General features: G+C 36.1%; 1 protein-coding gene and 1 long non-coding RNA gene across 8 annotated transcripts in view; one reads left to right on the forward strand and one right to left on the reverse strand.

Moving 5' to 3' along the window:
• LOC146397598 (uncharacterized) overlaps window positions 1–3,970 on the forward strand; it is a 115,104-nt gene extending 111,134 nt beyond the window's left edge. The window contains exon 3 of the long non-coding RNA XR_014824338.1: window positions 3,849–3,970. This is a non-coding gene — a long non-coding RNA (uncharacterized LOC146397598). The remainder of the gene's footprint in view (window positions 1–3,848) is intronic.
• SPATA16 (spermatogenesis associated 16) overlaps window positions 1–23,540 on the reverse strand; it is a 242,312-nt gene that overhangs the window by 62,762 nt on the left and 156,010 nt on the right. For all 7 annotated transcript variants that reach the window (XM_084986709.1, XM_084986712.1, XM_084986707.1 and 4 more), the window contains 1 exon segment: window positions 18,698–18,782. In XM_084986709.1, coding sequence (XP_084842835.1) covers window positions 18,698–18,782 — 85 coding nt within the window.

A 23,540-nucleotide genomic window follows, 5' to 3' on the forward strand; every position in this document is an offset into this window, starting at 1 on the left:
CCAGGTTAGAGAAGCTGTACAGGGAACAAAGAAGCTGAATGTGATGCCAAGTCCAGAGCTAGCACTTAGGTGGAGGTAGCAGTGGATCACACAGTGGTGGGTTCTGAGTGTGCAGCAGGTTTGGGGATGCTGGGCTTAGAGAGGCTAATGAGGGCAATGCAGGAAGCAGGTCTGGAATTCAGAGATGTGGATTAAGAACTGAAGCTATTCAGACACCAGGTTCTGGTCCTTTAGCAAAAATAAAGATCCTTTACATTGAGTAGGAGAATATTCTCTTCAGCTTGGTGCTTACATTTGATCATTGCTGGAGCCCATTCTGGAATGGCTTGTTCAGAATGAAAATGTAAGTAGTACCTGGCTGGGTGGTGGAGTGAGGTTCCAAAGAAGGAAGTTGTTCTAGACCTCCATTGTGAGGTTTTGATCTCACTTTACTGCCTTTTGGAGGCTGTTAGTTTCTGTATTTGTTTGCTAGGGCTGCCATAACAAAGTATCACATACTGCCTGGCTTAAATAACAAATTTATTTTCACATAGTTCCAGAGGCTTGAAGTCTGAGGTCTAGGTGTCTGCAGGATTGATTTCTTTGTAGATGGCCATGTACAGAATTTCTTCTATGTCTTCGTATGATTTTTCCTCTGTGTGCATCTGTATTTTAATCTCCTCTTCTTATAAAGGCACTAGTCATATTGGATTAAGTCCCACTTAAAGATCTCATTTTAACTTAATTACCTCTTTCAAGACCTTATTTGCAAATACAGTCAAAATCTGCAGCCTGGGGTTAAGACTTTAGCATACGAATTTTTCAGGGGGTGTGATTCAGCCTGTAACACTTTCTAACACCCAAATAGCTTTTCTGGTAGTCTCTCTAAATATCTCTGTAAAAGGAATTTTGCTTTAAATTTTGAATCAAAAAATTGAACGTGTTTTATCCTCCAGTTCGCTTCTAGAAAGACATTAACAGTACCCCAGTAAGGCCAGGACGGAAGACAACACTCTTTCCATGCCATTTCTTTTCCAACTGCTGGCAGCTTAAGTGACTGCTGGCAGGGTAGCTTTGCTAAGCCATCTCACAGCAGGTTAGTAAGACTCATGCCCAAGAGCCTACACCAGCTTTTCTTGGAAGTGGTGGTTTTTGTGCGGCAGCTTGATCTGCTTATTTAAGGCATTGTGCTCTTGGTTTGGTGCTCAAGGCATGGGATTCAGACTTTCACAGGGCTCTCCATTTCAGGAGAGTATGTTGTGAAGTGTGGCCTCCCTCTCTCCCCCATCAGAGCTAAAAGAAATGGGCTTCTTTTGCGGCTTCCGCCCTCCATCATGAAGATGGGTAAGGCAGTGAATGAGTATGAAGAGTGTAAATGTAAGAATAAAAATTGAACTCCTGGAGTTCCTGTTGTGGCTCAGTGAGTTAAGGATAGAACTAGTATCCACGAGGATGTGGGTTTGTTCCCTGGCCTAGCTCAGTGGGTTAAGGATCTGGCGTTGAAGTGGCTGTGGCATAGGCCTGCAGCTGTAGTTCCAGTTCAACCCCTAGTCTGGGAACTTCCATATGCCACAGGTGTGGCCCTAAAAAGAAAAAAAAATTCAACTTTCCACAGAGATACATACTCAAAGGCAATTGTGAAAACCCCAAGAAGAAATATTGCAAAGTGGAGTAGAGATGAGAATACAGGTTGTCCTGGCACCAGATCTTGATACATTCTCGCTGTGTTTTAATGTATAAATATTTTTTGTTCTTATTCTAGAGATAGACAGTCTTGAGACTTTGAGCCTGTCTCATCTTGCTTTTGTAAGGAATGGAGTAATTTGAAATATACATATATATATAAAATATTTCTGGTACATTATTGAATAATTCATTAGTGAAGTAATCTAGACAGAAATCAGCTTTAAATATTTATTACTGTATTATAATCATAAATATTGTACTATTTATTATTATTTAAAGTAGTGGGCAAGTTCCCTAGTGGCCTAGCAGTTAACGATTTGGTGTTGTCACTGCTGTGGCTCTGGTTCAGTCCCTGGCCTGGGAACATACAGATGCCACAGACACAGCCCCCCAAAAAAGAAAAAAATAGTGGAAATTTTGACTGTTTTTGATTGGACACCAAAATATCAAGTTTTTATTTTGTAATGGTAATAATTTGATAATTTAGAATTGGGCCTGTCTTTTATCAGCAATCTAATATATGCAAATTTAAGATTTTAAATTATTTTTTTAAAAACTAGGGTATTTTATAATATTTGTAGATATTAAAATATGTTTCAGTTTACTTTTTATCATCAAAGATTTTCCTTGATTTTGACAATAAAGAGACCAGATGAGAAATTGCAGTTTGTAAAAAGTTAAGTTGTACTAAAAATGAAGGCAGATTTCAAATGATAGTTTTTAACCTGACAAAAATTTTCTGCAATTGGGTCATTCTTTCTCAATGTGTGAGTTTTTCTGGTATTAATAAATGTTGCACGTGTGTAGAGAATGGGGCAAATAATTAGTCCATGTGTCCTATTGTTAAGTGTACATTGCTATTATTTGTTCTTTCTTTGCTACACAAAAAAAGATTTGAAATTAGGAGTTTACGGGGGGGGGGTGTCCTAATAACTACTATTATCCTCTTGTTTATCAAGTTTTACAGCTTATCGTTAAGTAAACCAGGAGTGTATATGGGCAGCTCATTTCCCCAACAAAGAGTTACATCGTTTCTCCTTACACTTAAGCTAAGAAAAAGAGCCCTTTGCTACCTCAAAAATGAACTTGCTCAGGATAACAGTATAACAGGAAAGACAAGGAGATAGAGGGGAGAGAGATAATCCATCATGAGTAAAGGAAAAGCCATAAAAGTAGAGGGGAAAAACAACTAGCACAAAAAGGAAAAAACAAAATTTATCTCCCTCTTCTAAACCCCAGAGGGTTGGTTCCTCCTGGCAAATTTTTAAGAGCACTCAAAAGTGCCCAGGATAAATCTTGTAATAACCGTAAAGTTTAAACGTTTCTAGGATGATGGGATTATGAAACATTTCCCCCTTTTTTGCTGGAGGATTTGGAGTAACATTTCAACTATGTATCCAATGATGGTGGATCTTGTCACCACTAATTAGAAAATGTGATAAAGTTTTTATAGATTATTATAAAACTATTCCTTTAGTATTCCCAATATTAGGGTTGACAATAATTGCAATAAATTGCTTTACTTACAAGATTAGATCTGGAAGGAACCCTGGGAATTTTTCCAGCTTAATTTACTGAATTGGAGATGACTTAAGTGACTTGGAGAGGCATAAGTGACTTCTCTAAGAATTAACAGCTTTTTAATTTTATAGAATTTAGAATTAGAGTCCTGAATATTATATTTCATTTTCTCTTTTGAAAATTACAGTTTTATTTCTTGGGTTTTACTCTCCTGTTTAAAAACAATTGTAGTAATTATCTTTTTTTTTTTTTTTGGCAGTGCCCGTGGCATACAGAAGTTCCCAGGCTAGAGACTGAACCTGAGCCACAGCAGTGACAAAGCAAAGTCCTTAACCCCTAGGCCACCAGCGAACTCTATAAATATAATTTTAAATTCTGAAGTATTTAACTTACTTTGGTTTTGCAGTACATGTGAGTGTTACAGAATTTTAGAATGTGCGTATGTATGTATATCCTGGCTACGTGGTTAGGCATTTTCCCTTGCAGTTGAGTGTGGCTATGTGACTGAGTGTGAACCAATGGAATATAGGCAGGAATGATTCTCTCTCCAGGCTTAACCCATAAAACCCTGCCTCGTATGATCTTTTCTTTTCCTTTTCTTTTTTCTTTTCTTTTCTTTTCTTTTTTCTTTTCTTATCTTTTCTTTTCTTTTTTCTTTTCAGCTGTCTAAAAGGCAAGACTTCCACGGTATGAAGAAAATGGGGCTACACACTGGAGGAGTATGGGTTCTCCAGCTGCCTTCTGGAGGAGAAACAGCCAGGAACACCCACATTGGACTACAGCGTGAGTGAGAAATCAATGTTTATTGTTTTACATTATTGAAATTATGAAGTTGTTTGTTATAGCAGGTAGCCTACTCTAATACACAAACAAAGGGAAATTGGAATCTCTACCATAATCCAGTTTTTTTCTACTAAGCCTTATGTAGTATTAAAAAGTAAGGAAAAAATGGTATTTTAAGATAAAATAATTTCTCATTTAGCAGTGTGATAAATGCCTTTATATCCCTATTACCTTTAATCCTCCTAAGGTCCATCTAAATATTACTAGTGGATGAATGTTATTATTTTACATTCAGAGCTGACATTATTAGATTCAAAGGAAGCAGTGCCATACTTGCAAGCTATAAATGACTGAGGTAAGACCTTTAGTCCTCAGTGGATAATATGCCTCTGTTGTTAAATTAATGATGGTGAATTTTGAATGATGCCTAGAATCTTCTAGAAAATGGAAAACTTTTTAAGCAATAATTTTCAGATTTAGTCCCTTTAACTATATATGGATTTAATTATGAAGATTTCAACTTTCTTGAAATACAGATTTAACCTAAAGATAGATTTTCCTAAAGTGTAAATATCTTACCTTGAAACTTAGCTATAAACTTCTATAGAGCATCATTTATTCAATAGCCAGGATTGACATTTTTATGATAATTTCATTAATATATTTACATGTCAGAATAAAATATGTAATAATTGATTGTTTGCCCCTGCCTCAATGATCAACATTTTAATGCTTTATTACCTTGAATTTATGGGCATTCTTTTACTTAACAACCTTTACTATAAGTTCTGTAATTTTTAATGTGAGAGAATATTTGACAGCTTTGCTATTATATTAATAGTCAGCAGTGTGAAAGTTATAACTTCATGTAGTTTAAATCAACATATTTAAATTTTTATTTGCCTTTTCGGGAAATAACCAAATGGTGTATGGACAGGCTACTGGTACCAAGGTAAGCAAAATTTTATATAGCCGCTTTGAATTCTCTACTTTGCAACCTGTGCTGCTTAAAAACAATTGTGGGAAATACCATTTTAAATTCTGAAGTGTTTGATTTATCTTAGTTTTTCAGTGTATGTGAATGCTATAGAATTTTAGAATATATATATCTCCATATTTGGTGTGTGTGTGTGTGCTCCACTGCTAACTATCCAGTCTGGGTAGGGTTTGGGTTAGGGTTTTGATTATATGTGATGCTTCCATTAGCAGAATAACTTCAGTATTTAAAGCCCCAAATTTACCCTGTAATAATTTTTAATCGTTTATATTTTGTAGCAAAATTTTATTTCCATGTCCCTTCAGCATGGAACTAAAGAGGTGGAAGGGATCTAAGATACTATTTTAAAATCACCCAACTTGATAACCAAGGAAACTGAGACTTGCTAAGTTCTGGTGGCTCACTTGAGGTCACGAAATTAGAGATGGAAGCGAGACAAGAACACATGTCTCTTAAACCAGTGCTTTCTCTTACTGAGAATTTTCCTCTGTGTGCTTAGATTGTTCTCTAGGAGTATAAGATCAAGTATTACACTGGGTCACCATGCTCTACTGTAGAAAAAAAAACATAATGTGTTGGGGAAATTAAAAAAAAAAGTATTACTTTCTGTTTTCTTTTTCCATGACTCTCATTCTTTTCTTCAAAGACAAGACGAATTTGACTCTAATGCTAACAAAGAAACAAATGGACCACATCAAAACTAAAACAAGTCAAGATCTTCACAACAATAATCCTAATGTGAAACAGAACATTCATCCTTCACTCCTACTGGCCATAGTAAGACTGGTTTGTCCACTGGCTGCTAATGAGATTTAGGATATGCTATCACTTAGCAGGCCTGTCTCAAAGAGAAACATTTACAAAGATTAAATGAAAAGCTTCTTGACAGGGAAAGTTAATAATGTGCTTGGGTTGGTCTAGCTTACTTAATGGCAAAGCACATATAATTTATAAATAGAATTTAAAGTATGTTCTTGCTCTAAAGACCCTGAATAATTTTCTGCTTGCGCATTAGAGAAACACCAGCTGATAGAAACTCAGAGCTGCAAGAGTGGGTTTCTGCAGCCTCCAGACTCTTTAGGATGCCACAGAGCTTTTATTCTTGATGACTTAAAATGAATCACCAAAAGGTATCACAGGAATACATAGCTGCATTACTGGTAATTATTTCATAAGAACAACTGGGTATTGCTAATGAGCTTTGGCCCCTGTGTTCAATAGTAAATGTCAACTCAGTTTAGAACCTTTTTTTCTTTTCTTTTTTTTTTTGGTCATTGTGCATTTCATAATCTCTATACTTTGTGTAGTTATGAGAAAGTAAGTATTCATTTCCCTGACTGTATGTATGTTGTTTCTGATTGTATTTCTTGACTGGTGGTTTTGGACTGGGTGGGGGTTGTGGCTTGCTGGCACACACTGCTGACTAATGGTAAGATTGCGGCAAGAATTGGGTAACTGGGTTCCAAGGCTTGTACTGATTTTTCTACCAAGAATTTGTTTTATCTCTTGGGGTACTATGCAAGAGCACTTTGAGTGGGAAAGTCAAGGATGCCCTTGAAAGAAGTGTGTATCAGAGAAGAAGTTGAAAGAATCCAAGGATATTTAATTTGGAGACAAGATGTTGGTTGTATGAACTGACTCTGTCACCAGAAGGGAATCTGCTCTTGGACTCTATCTGTGTAGATTCATTTAATTCATTGATCAATCTGGAAAACTCGCTTATTAACTAAAAGTGTTCACTGTACATGGGCTAAGGGCTATCGATAAGTAATTCTGTTTATTTGTTAGCAACACTGGAAAAAACAAACATTGCCCCACTTCACAGATGAGAAAATTGCAGTCTTTGTTACAATGTGCTGTCGTTCACATGCCTATTTTGGACAGATCTGGGATATCAGTCAGTTCGTCTCAGTCAGAACATTGTGGTCTGAGCCATTTATGAGATCTGTAGTCTCATTTGGCACTATGATAAGATTACAAATATAAGGATCCTTAGTGGGAGGAAAAAAGTTTGAATGGAGCCCGCCGATGAGAGAACTGCTCATCTCGGAATCTAGTAGCTCCATGGTCCTGGTGCTGCACAGACCAAGGAGTGGTGCTTATCTATCTGGAATCCGGTAAAAGGGTCTGCTGTGCCATGTAGAGAGTCTATTACTCACTTTGTCTTTGGTATACTCCAACCTCCCCATAATTGCACTTCTCCCTCATGTTTCAACCTTGCCTGGACACCAAAAACCTCTTCTTTTTCTTTCTTATGTCTCTTATTTGCCTTTAACTAATCTCTTCCGGGCTATGGCTCCTCATAGAGGACTTTATATTTTCCTTTTTTTTTGCTTTTAAAAATTTATTAATATTTTCTTGACAGTCAAGTAAATGATCTATTTTTTAGTGTTCCATGAAAATAAAAAATTTTATTTTTTAATTTGAGGGATTTTTTAAATTTAAAAATACTTTAGGACTTTATATTTTTGAAGGCAATGTATGCAGGAGGAGGATATTATGGGGCAAGTGTCTTCCTATATGTGACTTCCCATCCTCAGGATGTCTCAGAAGGGGAATAACTGCACCCAAGAAATGTAGCAGACTTGTCAAAGCGTGTGTCTATATACGTCTCTATAAATATATATGTATATAGATACACACTTACATACACATACCAATATATATACATATACACATGTTGGAGAATATGTATATATACACATACTCTGTGACAACTATAACAAACTACAGCTTCGAGTGATATGAAAGGAAAGGAAACACTACTTTAAAGAGACGTGTTACTGTATTTCCTGGTTATCTGCATTCAGTCATCGTTTTATCTTTGATTTGTGTCTTATATGTGAATGTTAAATTGGGCCAACCTCTACCTGATGAAGAATGAATAAAATGAAAACTTGCCATGCTAACTATGAGCTTTTCCATACCTTTAGGTATGGGCTTGAAATAGTTCTCCTGAGGTCTGCTGGAGGTTATTGTCTCACATAGGTTGTTGACTCCTGGTTTAGACTGTGCTATGTAAAATAGCACCTGTGCTTTCTTAGATAAAAATAGGTTAGCTTGACAGTTACTTTATGATCCTGAGAAAAAGTAAATCATGCCACATGTTAAAGGCTGACATTTAAAATGCCGAGATCTCATTACTTGGAAGAGGGGAGATTATAAAAAAGAAAATAATTCTACCAGGACCTACAGCACAGGTAGTCTAGGCAATCTTCAAATATTGGTGAGGAAAATACAATAATAGAATTCAGAAAAAGAGGAGAATTTATTTTTAATTGGTGTGCAATACTATCAAAAGGATGGCAGAATATAAATAAAAACATTAAAAGCTCCAAGCTTTACAGATTACCTTATACCTGGGTGAACACAGCTTAAAAAATTTCATGATTTCATGGAATAGTTTGTTCCACATCTCTAATTGCTAAAAAAAAAAAAGAAAGAAAAAAGAAAAAAAAGAAAGTAACCTCAATTTCTCTGCAAGCTTGTAAATCAATAACCCATAAAAATCTATGGGAAACATAAAAGATAACCATAAACTCCTCTAAATTTGGTTTTGCTCATAACAATTTTTGATTTTCTGATGCAAACAAAAACAAAAAGGAATCAACATGTTCACAAATTTAAACTGGAAGGCAAAGCCTCTATGAAAGCAAAATAACTTCAAGGCAACCTAGCAGAATAGCCGCATGACTTTTAGGAATCAAAGAGTTACATCTAGATTTGTTCAAGTAAAAGGTCCAAATTGCCTTAGGTCTCTTAAACCCACATCATTTTCAAATGAGAGAAAATGAAAAGAAATTTAGATGTTACTTTTTTTTTTTTTTTTTCTTTTGTCTCCTCTAAGAACCATCAGAAACCCAAAAGAGCTTTTTAGGAGGGAAAAAAGAAAAGGAAAACATGACTCTATTTAGTCATCTATGGATATTACTGCAAAACCAAACCAGGACCATGAAAAATACATTCAGATATTTCTGAAGAAGAGTACTAAGTAAATATTTCTCAGGAGTGGCTGAAGATTCGTTTTTCTTGCTTGATATGATGCCACTATTTTCTAAACAGCTTAACTTATCACTTTGCCGATTGGTAGGCCCAATGTATAAGTATGCCACCCCCTGCAGGGCATATTCTGAAACACTGTCCCCAAATTCTTAGATAATCAGAATGCTTGACATTGTTTTAGCAGGAGACAAAACCATTTATTTCTCAGTGAGAATTAGGGTTTCAAAGGCAGACAACCTTTGAAAAGGTGGAACTCTGACTAGAATTCACAGAGGTGAAGTAATTGAATGTTTAACTCATTTTTCAAAGAAAGCATCGGCTCTGGTATATGTGGGGATTCAGGAGGAGGGATGGTGTGGGAAGAAGGAAGGGAATAGGCAGGTAAAAAGCACCCTTACCTACTTGACAGTCTGGTCAAATCAATGCCACCAAATACATGTGTATTACCAGCACTGAAAGGTAGGCATGAATTTAATATGTGTATAGTTCAGGTTCCTTCTTTCATCTCTCTCTCCCTATCTTCCTCCTTCCTTCCTTTCTTTCTTTTGTTCGTTCCTAGTATCTGGGACACTCACAACATCAATATAAAAACTACACAAAAATATACAAACAGAAAATAATGTCACGGTCACTATCTCCTACACAAGAACACTCAATCTTGGATCAAATACATGCCTCGATTACATCTTTCATATAAAAGTGAACCTCTCCTACTGGCATACTACCTCAAATAGCATCAAAGCAAAATGAAACACAGGCAGCATTTAACAACGCTGGTTACCATAGAAACATATCATTAAAGAATATATAAACAGGGATGAATAATTAGATGAGAAATTCATTTCTACATTTATCTTTTTCTAAGACCTAGGAAAAGAAGCTCTCTTTTACCTCTCATCTCAATTTGGACACTTCCTCTTTAGCCTGTCTTCTAACTGAAAAATATAAGAATTCATAAAATGAGAATTTTAATATTGCTTAGCTTAATACACAAATCTCTTTGTAGGCAAGTGACTAAAAAGTAGTGCAATGGCCATTGTTGTCTTACACTGAATGCAAGAAAGGACCCTTTGGCAGCCAAAGGGTTTGTTTTGGGGATGAGAGGAGGACATTTGCTTTCTTTCTTACCTGACTTACATCATGGTGAGAAGGGGAGAGAAATTGTTGATCTTTAAAAAGGGAGGCATAGTTTTCCTCACTAGAGGCATCTATATGGTGGAATGACTGAGGGGAGAATCTTGGGCTTATGGCTTTTATCAATTGTATTGTTGGGTAAACAGCATCATCTGTGTAGATCACCTGCCATTCTACTTTTGTACCTAGGGAAGCCCTACATAAGTTTATGGTACCCTAAATTTGTCCTTAACTTAAATTATAAATGGTCTTATAGACTATTTAGCCCATGAGTGTATATCAGAATAACCGAGTATGGGGGCAGTAGGAAAATACAATTTCAGGACCTCAGCCAACTCTGGGAATCTAATATTTCAAACGTTTTCCCAAGTGACTCTGATGCAATTGGTCACTAGACCAGTGTTTGAGAACCATTAAGCCATCTTCCTTATCACAGAGCAGCAAAAACTGAAGTCTAGAGCAGTTATGATAGATTGAGTTACTGGTCTCAATTTTTCTTCTCCCTATTGCAATATCATATCTACAGCTTTGTTATGGCTTTGCAGTGAGCAGAAGAATCTAACTCCTTGTCCTTGGGCTTGACCACATGGTTTTCTTTTGCTAATGAGATGTTGGCAAGCATGGTATGAGCAGAGGCTTGAAATGTGCTTCTATGGTTTTGCTTTCTTTCTTAGAAACCTGCATTGTGCCGTAAGATCAACAGACATCACGTAGCCATTGGTCAAAGGAGGATGAGAGACATGTGGATCACATTTGGGCCTCTTTGCTGCTTAGAGCTGCTAGGCCAAGGCCAGCCAAGAATAGCCTAGATCAGCCAAACCCAAGCTAACCTGCTTACTGTTATAAGTCACTGAGTTTTAGAGTGATTTGTTGGATGTCATTATTGTAGCACTAGCTGACTAACACAGAAATGAAGGACCTTATCCAAAACTGAATCCTACCATTGGACCTAGAAGTTACATCTTGTGAATCTGGGGTTTGACCTCATTCCACTGCCCTACATTGCCTGTTTTCTTTTGTTTCTTTTCCTTCAGAGCGTTGAGAACAGATACTCCTTGCTTACATAAGATCCTTCTGCATATTCCAGAACATTGTCACCTTCCTCATCAGAGTTTACCTTTCTTTCCTTCTTGTTCCTTTGGGATTCTGTTTTCATGTTTCCAAATGGACTAGGAAAGTCTAAAACTAATTCCCACAGCTGTGTTCAGGTGTCACCCATTAATGAATTAAACACTCCTAGATAAAATGTATTATTCATGTTACTTGGTGATGACTAGAGACTAATGCTAAATGGTGGGAATTTAAGCATCATATATGGTAATCAATAGGGAAAATATTTTTAGGTGGGTAGTTTTGCTGCTTCTCAAATTATATCTAAATTTTATACCCTGGGCTGTACTTGGATATGCTTTGTCCAAATATTTTATAAACTGTGCCTGATGAGTGAAATAAATAAATAAATAGACTATAAATACAGCCACTTAAGATAAATTCTCATGATATTTCTTTTGTTCCTTCTGTGAAAAAAAAAATTGCTGTGGAAGTAAATCTTTAGAGAGAACACATTTTTCCTTATCCAGAATATGTAGGTGTTTTGTCAAAGACAATACAAAATTTTGTGGCCCCTTGACCTTACTTTGCCTGGAATTTAATGTTGAAGACTTTATTTTTACTTCGAAGTTGAGATGTCATAAATTTTTTACCAGGTAAATGATTACTGTTGGGATGATTTTGCAATATCAAGAGGAAAAACAATGAACAGGAGTAAAGAAGTTAGTCTAAGAGATCAATTTCTGTCCAAGGTTAAGGTGTCCTACATCATTCTCAGGTTGGTACAAAGAAATCCATTAGCTTGCTGTTACCTTGATTGCCACTTTTGAAAGAAGCTAAGAGCTTAGAATTTTCATGCAGACACCTCTGAGCACAAAAGCCAGTGAGATAAAATTGGAAAACTGTAACCTTCTCCAAAGATTCTGAGGAACCCAAACTCAAGTACAAAAGTTGTTCAAAATTCTGAATTTAAAACACACACACAACTCACAAATACTTGTTGAATTAATATAAGTGCTGAATTTTTAAGTTAAAAACAATACACATATTCCAAAATATCTCAATTTTACTGGTTGGTTTCATATCAAAGCATGATGGTTTGCGGCACTTTGATGGTACTGTGGAAGAAAACCAGATTAAATTGTGGTGTCTAATTTAGGTACAGTTGTTTTTCTCAATAAATATTTTGTGTGAGAATACATGCATTTGAGGCAAGGTAATAGCTATTTTGTTCATTGCTGTATATCCAACACATAGCACAGTGCCTAACACATAGTCGCTAATAAGTGCTTGATCAATATTTGCTAAAAGAGTATGAATGACAAATACAATTTGAGAGTAGAGAAAGCTATCCGCTAACTTAAGAGGAGTCTGGAGACACTGGACTAGAAAGTTTTCAAGATTGACTGACTACAGTGCAGTTTGAGGAGGCGCTCTATGACACAAACCCTCTGGGTGCTATTTTTTGCTTTGAGTGCTGGAAGCAGTAAATGTCTCCTGTTAGGCCCAATACCAAAGAGAAAAAGGGCTGTTGCAAAGAGAAGTAGCGCAAGGGTCTTACTCTGTGGTCTGTGACCCCCTGAAAACTATGGAAGGGCTTTCAGGAACCACAAACTGTGCACTGTCTTTCTCAAGCATGTGCCTGGGGAAAATTTTGTCTCAGTGCAGCCACCTCCTGATTTTGTCCGTTGAAAGTAGACTAATTACACCAAAGAAATATTTCTTTTTGGTGAGCCCTTCTTGGAACCCATTTAGGCCATTGATATCTTTAAGATGGTGCACATTTCAATGCCAAGTACAACTGAATTGGATGGGAAGTCTTGGTATTCTCTGCACAGATGGAGGACCTGAGAAGTTGGCACTGCCTCAGCCTCTGCTGCTTCACTAAGGAAAGATGCTCCACATGTCAGACTTTTTACATGGGCCTATGTTGGTGTCAGCAGCCTTTCCAACAATCCCCAAAGAGGTCTTTCTACTGTGAAAGTCTTCACTTTTCTCAGAGCCAGGAACTTGAATCAGTGCCTTTTTAGAAAATCTTTGTCAAGATATAAGAGCACACCATGAGGTCCTTTCCTATTAGAGAAGTTTGTAGGCAGTCAAGAGAAGAGATTTAGGAGATTTGGTTTGGTTAATTCTTTAAAAATTTTTAAGAGAAGAGGAAACCCCTTCATAGAACAAATTGGGTATGAGAAGTTCATTCCAGGACTAGCTTTATAATGGCTCATATCTTAGTCACATAACATGAGGCAAATCTTTTGATTGAAATGCTGAATTTATTATTAGAGATGCTGCTGAAGAACGATGAGTTTTTTTTGGGTCGAGTTGCTATTCTAAATTCGATGGCTGGAATCAGATAAAAATCTGAATTTTCCAATACTGGAGGTGAGACTGACAAAGTCTTGAGAGTTTCTAGGGACAAAAATCTACGGACACTCTGCAAATGGCTTATCTCTTATGAAGGTCACTTTCTGTCCAGATGATTTTAAGACTGAAACAAATTGCTGACATAGATAGCCTTGATGACGTAGAGTTAACAAAGGCACTCTCATTGTCTTGGAGGACAAAGAAAATAACATGAATTTTGGTACTTCTTGATGTGTGTGCCATATGAGATTTTATGAGCTACAGGAGCTCTGACTCTATTTGTTATTAGAGACTTTGTGAATTAGGACTTTACCTCTTAATTGTCATTAAAATGAAACACTGACATTTATGCAACATCAAATACAGTATTTCAGTTTCTTATTCCAGAAAAGTTGTAAAACCTTCTCACGAGAGAAAGCCGTAATTCTCTGTCAAGGCTGCCTTAATAACTATGTGTAGATCAATTTCCAATGCAGTGAGATAAATGATAAGCACATTTATTTCTGTGTATATGTTTATGAGTATTGTTTCTAGGTGGATGCTCGTCAGTTGAATCAGATTTTCAGAGGGGTTTGTGACTCAAAAAAGAAAGAATTTAAAGTGGGGAGGGAGCGAACTTGCCTCTGGGTAGCAGAGTTCCTCTGTACTCCTTTCTTGGGAGTTTTGCAACCCAATTAGCTATTATCACCTTTTCTCACTCCATTTTGCTGAGTGATGCAGACCAGAGTTTTCTCTGATACTCTCATTGTGGGAGATAAAACTGCACACAAGATAACCCACATGGCTGAAAACGAAGGTGAGAATTCGGGAAAGGGAAACAGGAGTTGAAGAAGAGGGAGCCTTGTTTCTTTTTCTTTTTCCTTATGATATTAAGTATAGCCCTGGATCTAAGCAAAAGGGGGTTTGGGAGGTAGACTAGAGTTTACTCCAGTTCTTATTGTGATAATTTGATTATTTAGGAGCAATATAAATACACGAGTGCTTCAAAATTGCTAATTCCCAGTTTACCTGGGGACTTTTCGTTTTGTTAATTAGTGCAGAATTGTGGTGAGGACTGGGGGTGTTTGAGAAGAGGAGAGGGGCTAATAACAGAAGGTGAGTATTAGATTATAGACGCATGAATGCAAGTATGGTATAGCAAGTTAATTGCAACCCTCTCTAGATCTTAAGAGGTGCTACTCTTTTATAGAATAATGGTAACAAACGTATTTAATCAAAGTGATGTATCCCACTATGAACTTTTTGCCTTTTTTCTTATTGAGTTGATAAGAAAAATATTCCTAGTACAATTTAAAGGTGTTCTCCAGTTCATCAAAGTGAAAGTCTGTTCTTCTGCATCTAAGAGTTCATAAGGCCACAATCTTTGAGAAAAGGTAGACTTGTTCTCAATTTTTTAACATTTGGAAATTTTCCATTTCCTATTTAACATCTCTAAAAGAATACTGATCAGAATGGCAGGGATTTTATGTGATTGAAGGGCAGATACATTGTAACTTATCCACTTAAAAAGTAGTGAAAATAGCTTATGTCTCTTCAGTCTTAATGGATATCTACAAATGCACATATAGACATAATTTCTAGTGTGTGATGTTTGGGGGCATTCTTACATTCAGCAGTATAATTGCTATGGTGGTTTGGGTGTGGAACAGTCCTGTCTTTAAAGTTGGCATGAACTGGGTGCTCCCTGGCCATCTTCCAAAGGCCCCTTTTGTTTTAGAACAGGTGAAGTTTTTTTGGGGAAATGTATGCATTTGAATTAAGGTCAAGGAGAGGCTGGCTAGCCAAAGGAAGTCTATAACTGTTGAGATGCTGGTGTGGTGTGCTGATGTTTAGACTAATTAGAGAAGTTTCATTTATGGAACTTATCCACAGGATGCTTTTTCTAATGATGCTATTTTTTATTGAATATTATTGAATATTCAATATTTTATTGAATATTACTTGTACTTATATAATATTGATGTACAATATTATATAAGTACAAGTGTATAATATAGTTATTCAAAATTTTTAAAGGTAGTATTCTTTTTATAGTTATTGTAAAATATTAGATATATTCCTTGTATTGTACAATATATCCTTGTAACTTATTTTATGTGTAATAGTTTGTACCATTTCATCCCCTACCTCTACATTGTCCCATCCCCTTCCCTTTCTCCACTGGTAACCACTAGTTTATATCTGTGAGTCTATTTTTTGGTTATCTTCACTAGTTTGCTATATTTTTAAAATTCCACAGATAAGTGATATTATAGAGTATTTGTCTTCCTCTGACGTATTTCACTTAACATAATACCCTCCAAGTCCATCCATGTAGTTACAACTGGCAAAAGTTCATTCTTATTTATGGCTGACTAATATTCCATTGTATGTGTATATATATATATATGTGTATATATATATATATACACACCCCCCCATATCTACCTAATTCATTTATGTGTTGATGGACACTTAGGTTAATTCCATATCTTGGCAATTGTTAATAATGCTGCTATGAACATTGGGGTGCATGTATCTTAGAATTAAGACAGAATTAATGTTTCTGTCTTCTTTGGTTATATACCCAGGTGTGGAATTGCTGAGTCATATACGATAGCTCCATTTTCAGTTTTTTTCAGAAACCTCCATGCAAATTTACATTCTCACCAGCAGTGTATGAGGAGTCTTTTCTTTCCACATCCTTGCCAACAGTTGTTACTTGTGGTCTTGTTGATAATGGTCATTCTGAAGGTGTGAGGTGATAGCTCATTGTGGTTTTGATTTGCATTTCCCTGATAGTGATGTTGAGCGTCTTTTCAGGTGCCTATTGGCCATTTGTGTGTCCTCTTTGGAAAAATGTCTATTCAGGCTTTCTGCTCATTTTTCAATTGAGGATTTTTTTTTTTTTTTAATGTTGTGTGTGTTGTCTGTATATTTTGGATATTAACCCCTTATTGGCTACATCATTTGCAAATACCTTCCACCATTCAATAGGTCATTTACATTGTATTTGGATGTGCTTGAAAATATGAGATTTTAGATCTAAATGGGCTTTAAGAGTAGGCCTCAAACACTTTATGCTAGTCACCACTTGTTTTCTAGTTGAGGCTCCTCTAGAGACTAGCTTACTTTAGGTTAAATGTTGGTGTTAGAGCTTGGATGGAATCAGGCCAGACTTCCAGACAAGGGCCCTTTTTCACTATACAAAGTTGGTTCAAATTAAAGGAGAGAAAGAGACTACAAAGACAAGTCATTTTTTTAAAATTGCCTTTTTATTAATGCAGAATATTGAAATAATAGTATTCATTTATCCCTTTTTAAATAGCAAACATGCACCTATTGGCAAGTGGAGGTTATTTTTAGTTTGAAGTAAATAAAATAGGGATATTAATGCTCTTTGAAAGCTAAAGAAAGCAGAAAAAAATTGTTTACAAAAATTTCAAGCTCTTAGCCTAGCTTAGGTGACACTGACATTGGATTTTCTAGTTCAGTGTAGAAAAAACAGTAAGTACTTAATACATGTTTGCTTATTGAATAAATAAATTAAAACAAACATTCATTTGGGACCTAGTGTATGCCAGGCCTCCTGAATACCATCTAACCCTTAAGATTCAACATCTTTCATACCTTTTTCCAAAATCCTTTAATAAAAAACCTCTATCTTTACTGAATCTACAGCCCATATTATTTGCTTATTTTTCACATCTAGCAGGTCATTACAGGTATTTACTTTCATATATATAAGCAACTATAACTATTTTTCATGTTCCAGATTCCCTTAAGACAGTCTTAACACTTTTTAGCACAGTAATAACATTTTAAAAATGATTTTCATTTTTTCCATTATAGTTGATTTACAGTGTTCTATCAATTTTCTACTCTAGAGCAAAGTGACCCAGTCACACGTACATATATACATTCTTTTTCACACATTATCCTCCATCATGCGCCATCACAAGTGACTAGATATAGTTCCCAGTGCTACACAGCAAATAATTTTTTTGAGATTAAAATTTTAACTATTTGAAGGTCAATTTACAGGTCTCAAGTATATTAGAACTAATCAAAATCTTTATTTATTATAGTAGGTAAATTGAACTCCAAATATTTAAGTGGAGCCATATAAATTGCTGAGGATTTTATATGATAAACCTAACATTTATGGTTTAAAGAAGATAACATGTGATATAGAAACAGAAAACTAGGGGCCAAGGCACAATAGTGAAGTGTGGGAAAAATCAGGAAGCATCAGAAGATTGTTGATGATTATTTTTCACTTTCAAATTAGTGTTTAAGCAAATCTTAGTTGGTGAAAGAGGTACATTCAATTAAATTAAACTATCATGAAATACAAAGAAAAAAGGCCACAAACAGGAGAGGAGAGGGTGTGGAGGAGGCAGTTGACTTCAGTACTTGATTTCCAAATATTTGAAAAAATTTCTTTTGGAAATGGGTTTCCATTTGGTCCATGTGGCCTCACTGGGAAACAATTCATGGAAGTTTTTAGGGAGTAGAAATCCACTTGAAATGAGAAAGCCATTTAATAATTAGCAAGTTATAAGTGAGCTCTTCCCTTTGGATATATTTTAACAGAAAGTCATTGACAGTTTGTTGGGAGAGGACAGGATAAGAACAGATGTGTATGTTGTGAAACCAGCAAACCCTAAATTATCCCTATAATTCTAAGAAATTATGACTCTTTAATTGACATTTGGTATGACTTCTTGCTGACATTTTGAATAATAAATAAGAAAGAAAACCTGAAGATTATTTTTGGTTAAGTATTTCAAATACTACAGGTTACCCCACAAATACAACAGATCTTTGCATTTTCCTTTATTGCTTCTAGCATTTGCTTTTATAGGGCATAGATCAAGAAGAATCTATGAAAATAGTGTTCATATTTTAAAAATCATGTCATTACAGCAGCATGCCTGGGAGAATAGTTCCTGGGATGCCTAAAATTTATATTGGGTTGTAAAACTGAGGTATGGGCCAAGGGTTAACAACCTTGAATTTTGCCCTTAAAATTAGTCTCAGAAAATCTACTTCATTATAAATACATTACTACTGAGTAGTGTCCTTCTGATTGATATGCCCAGAGCTACCTTTTTCAGCAGACTTTTAAGTACCAATCCTTCATTTTGGTTCTAAAAATGAAATGGGCTCCTCCTTCCTAGTTGGGACATCAATTTTTACCTGCCAATATAGTTTGATGAGCTTGCTTATATACTGTTCACTTCCTCCGCAGAGCCAGAACATGTAGTCAGCAATCATGGCACTCCTAAGAACAAGGACAGATTTTTTTTTTAAACAAATTTATAGAATGGAAGGAAAACTATAACAGGCAGTATATATAAATAATGGAGATTTCGTAATGTATAAATTTGACTAGACTAATATTAAGCAAAACGTAAGGCACATTTTAAAATGTAGAAAGTAGGTTTTTTTTTTTTTTTGGTTGCTAAACTAAAACAATAAGAGAAACAACACGCCATTTGTTTTTCTATTTGTATGGTATAAAAACATTTAGGGAGTTCCCTTGTGGCACAGGGGTTAAAGATCTGGCATGGTCACTATGGAGGCTTGGGTCACTGCTGTGGTGCGAGTTCAGCCCCAGGCCTGGGAACTTCTACATGTTGCGGGCATGGCCAAAAAAAAAATAATATTTAAAGACTGCAAGAGAATGCTTTGTTTTGTTTACCTTTCATCAAGCTTCAAAGCATTTATAGAGTGACATATTTTATGGACTCCACAATGCCTTCAAACCCAGCATAGCATATACAGTCAACAATTATACTGAAGTTTAAGCATATCTCAGACTTTACCTAAATTACAGATTATTTCCCCACTGATTAAACTAGCCACCTTAAAATTGAAAGTAAAAAATTTTCAATTCAACAACACTGCCCTCCCCCAGCCTTTATGTTTAATTGAATTAGTTTTAGATTCTAGTGTGTACAACCACCACCTTAGTCTTATTAAGCTATTAAAAACTATTGTGCAATGGATATTAATTCATTGCTTAGCACCCTTTAGAAAATCAGTTTACTTTTACGACTGTTTCTCCGCTAGACCTCTCTATTTCTTTTCTCCAGAGATTCCAAATCCAATTAAATGTGACTAGAAGTAATTCCAAATTGTCACATTGGCCAATTAAACATGTAATAATCCTGTGTACCTAATCACTAGTACCAAAAGTTTATTTATTTAAGCAGACCTATCATGGTGTTCTCTGAATGTTTTTCTTATCTTTGCCAGCAGATATGTGTTGTTTCTTGACATCACTGTAAATTGAATTAGAAAATTTCTTCCCCTAAATATAGGTGGTTTAAGGCATAGCAGCCATAAACTTACTACGGTACTCGAAGAATTAGAATGTTCAGATTCTTGCTCAGGACAGACGAAAAATTAAGACTCTAAAGGATTTAACATGGAAAAAAAAATACCACCATTTGATGGGTTATTCAGCTCAGCATTTCTCTTTTTATACATTTAGTATTGGAATGAAGCTATCTACTGATATTTCAAAAATAAATGACAATAATTTAAGAATAACTAATTTTTTAGAAATCTTGTATATTTTACAAAGCCTTAGTTTAATGATAAGATAAAATGAGCTAGGAAATTTTGATGTTGCATGACCATGTATGGAGTAGAAAACAAGTTATAAAAATTAAACTAGAGAGGGGTGAAGTGAATTTCAAATATTTACATTTTGATAGGATACTTGCAAAATTTTTCCTCCTGTGACAACCTAAAAAGGAAGTCTACTTGATGTGTAGGTGCCTATCATCTAATGGAAATTCATTTAATAAATTCTGAATTTAAGAAATCAAGGAAAAATATAAAATCTTAGTCTCAAGGAAAGCCCACACTGTATTTATAGAAGTTGGGTACTGTTAAGTGATGACTTGATTCTGTACTCTGATTGTTCCTTCCATCAGCATTTGGATAAGTAAATATGGCTCAGAAAAACACTGTCTACTGAAACCAGTCATCGGTTAAACCAGGGGTGAGCAACATTTTTTTGTAAAGGGTCAGATAGTAAATATTTCAGGCTTTGTAGGCTATACTTACTCACCTTCACCTTTCAGAAACAGCTGTAGACAGTAGGTAAACAAATAGGTGGGACAATGTTCTAACAAGACTTTATTTACAAAATGCATGTGCTGGGTCAGATTTGGCATAGTTTGTCTAACTAAGATAAACAAATTAGTAGGTTGAGCAGCAGATGGCAGTTTTGGTGTAACTGTCAATCAATAGTCAGACATCAGCTTTTATACATTCTGGCAGCAGGTTCCCTTAAATATTTCGGGGATGAGGTATATATTATACTAACATTACTGATCAGAGTTCAGTAAAGAAATTTTACAGTTTTGAAGCATGCAAAAAGTATAAAGGATAACTCTGGATGATATACACAGTGTTTTGAGTTAGTTAAACTCAGATTGATTGTTCCCATCATGTTGGTGATTGCCATCCTTGGATTGGAACTAATCTGAGGGAAGAGTAGGTGGGTCACTGCAGTCACTTCTAGGGCTTTTCTGCATTTTTAAAGCTTTTAGTGGTTTTGAGTTCACCACTGTAAAATTAGGAGCTTTAGCATTTGTAGTAATGTTTTCCCAAAGTTGCCTTTTCTATTATAATGTGTTGTCAGATTGCCACTTTCTTGTGTATGATTTTATTGCACCTGGGGGTTTCAAGTCTATTTCCAACGGAACACATCTCCAAATCTTTACTGAAATAAATGAGGAGCTAGGATTCATTGAAATTTGCTACTTGCCCTCAGTGAAGCACAATTATTATTATCAGAAAAAGATACCAGTGTTAAATAGTATAGTTTCCTAGAGCTACATGTTTGCTGAGACATTTTTCATACATATAATGTACTTCTTCCAGTATCCAGCACAGAACTGTGTTCCAACCCCTGTTCTAATCCCATTTTCCTTCCTGTGGAAATGGCAGTCCTCCCCCCGCCCCCGCCACCTTCCTTTGTCTGGGTTCCTATTGTGGCTCTGCCATAGAGCTTAGCCTTTATGAATCAGTGTGAAAATCAGTTGAAGAACATGGTAAGGGCATGGAAATAACATTATACCATGTAATATTTGTGAGGCAAGAGAGTTTTTTTTTTTTTTAATCATGCTGAATTTATAAAGGGCAAAGATAATTAATTAACCCAGAGTAACTACAGGGAATCAAGTACCTTGTAGGATCCTAGTTTTGGCTGAGTCACCCCAGGAAATGAAAGGAAAACCATAACCCATCACTCTTCCTACTTTTCTTCAGGTGTCTTTGTTTACCTTTAGACGAATATCCTAGATGTTAGTCAGTGTGATTCATTGTAATTTCTAAATGTCTTCCTTTCACCATCTTTATTCTATTCAACTTTTATTTAATCTACTGAATGCTGTAGCTGCCCTGGAACTGTAAGATCACATGAGCCAAACCTTTTGAATTGACGGTTGATGGTTTAGTATCTGTCAGTTTTTGAGCCTTTACTAAGTGCTAAGTACCATGATAAGCACTTTACATAGCAGAGTGTGAATCCAACCCACTCACAGTTCTGTACCAGATCTCATCCTGTCTTGCCCACCCATGGAAACTGCTCCAGCAATTCTCTTTCTCTCTCCCTCTCTCTTTAAATGTCTACTTTTTTCCTGGAGCTTTTCTACTAACACACAGAAATGCTGCTCTATCACCTTAAAACTAAACACCCCAAAAGTCTCTCCTGATTCACTTCCCTTCCAGTTATCATCTTAAGTCTTTCTTTCTCTTTAAAAAAAAACCCCAAGCAAATGGAAGAACAAAAACACTCCTCTGGAACTCATTCCAGCAAGGCTCTTACTTCCATCACTTCACTGAAACTGCTCTTATCATACAGTTAATGGTCTCCACACTCCTAAATTCGATAGCTCAGTTCTCAGTCTTTATTTTACATGTGCTTTCGGATGTGATCATTCTCTCCTCCTCCTCCAAGTGGGAAAGGATCCACTTCCCACTTGGCTCTCACGACTCTGCTCTTTGTGATTTCCCTCCTATCTTACAGGTTGCTCTTTTCAGTCTCCTTTGCTGGTATCTCCTCATATCATATCATCCCCTGGACTTCTAAACTTTAAGTTCCTCAGGTCACAAGACCCATTCTCTTTCTTTTTATACTCAAATCCCTTGGTGATCTCACCAGTTTCATTTTTTTTTAATTATGTGTTTTCTTTATATGGAATGTCATTGTCTTAGAGCAAATATAAGTTCCTTTTTTTTTTACATTAAAATTAAAAAAAACTTAAAAGGAAACCAAGCTAGAACAAGTATAACAATTCAATTACAAAGCTTCATGGTTTTAAACACCATCTGTGGGTTGACAACTCTTACATTTATACCCTGAGTTTACTCCTCTTCTTGGATCTGCAGACTCTTATAAAAGCTGCCTTCTCAACATTTCTCCTTAGATACCTAATAGGTATTTCACACTTACTTCCATACCTGAGGCCCTGATCTTCCTTATCCCCCCTCCCCCAGTCTCTAGTAGTCTCTTCTATCTAACCAATTTATAAGGTAAAAAATCTTAGAGTCATCAATTCTTCTCTTTGTCACACATTCCCCATAGAATCCAAAATAAATTCCACTCAGCCTACCTTTAACCTATTTCAGAATCCTGCCACTTCTCACCACCTCCAGCATTACGTCTGGGCCATCATGTCTCACCAGGATTGTTGCGACAGCCTCCACGGGCTCCCTGCTTCTCTGCACCCCTCTCTCTTTTCAACACAGTAGTCAGGGCATTCCCATTAAAATTAGTGCGCCAAGAGCATGTCACTGTTCTGCTTAAACTTGCAAAGCCTTCCTGCCTCACTCTGAGTAGAAACCAGCCTTTAAAATGCCATTTGAGGAAGTTCCCATTGTGGTTCAGAGGTAGTGAGCCTGACTAGTATCCACGAGGACTCGGGTTCAATCCCTGGCCTTGCTCAGTGGGTTAAGGATCCAGCATTGCCGTGAGCTGCGGTGTAGGTCGCAGACACGGCTCAGATCCCATGTTGCTGTG

This window comes from Sus scrofa, chromosome 13 (genome assembly GCF_054392235.1).
Source record: "Sus scrofa isolate SSC_HxYL_T2T_F1_AM1 chromosome 13, Sscrofa_HxYL_maternal_Yorkshire_Landrace_v2.0, whole genome shotgun sequence".
Lineage (NCBI taxonomy): Eukaryota > Metazoa > Chordata > Mammalia > Artiodactyla > Suidae > Sus > Sus scrofa.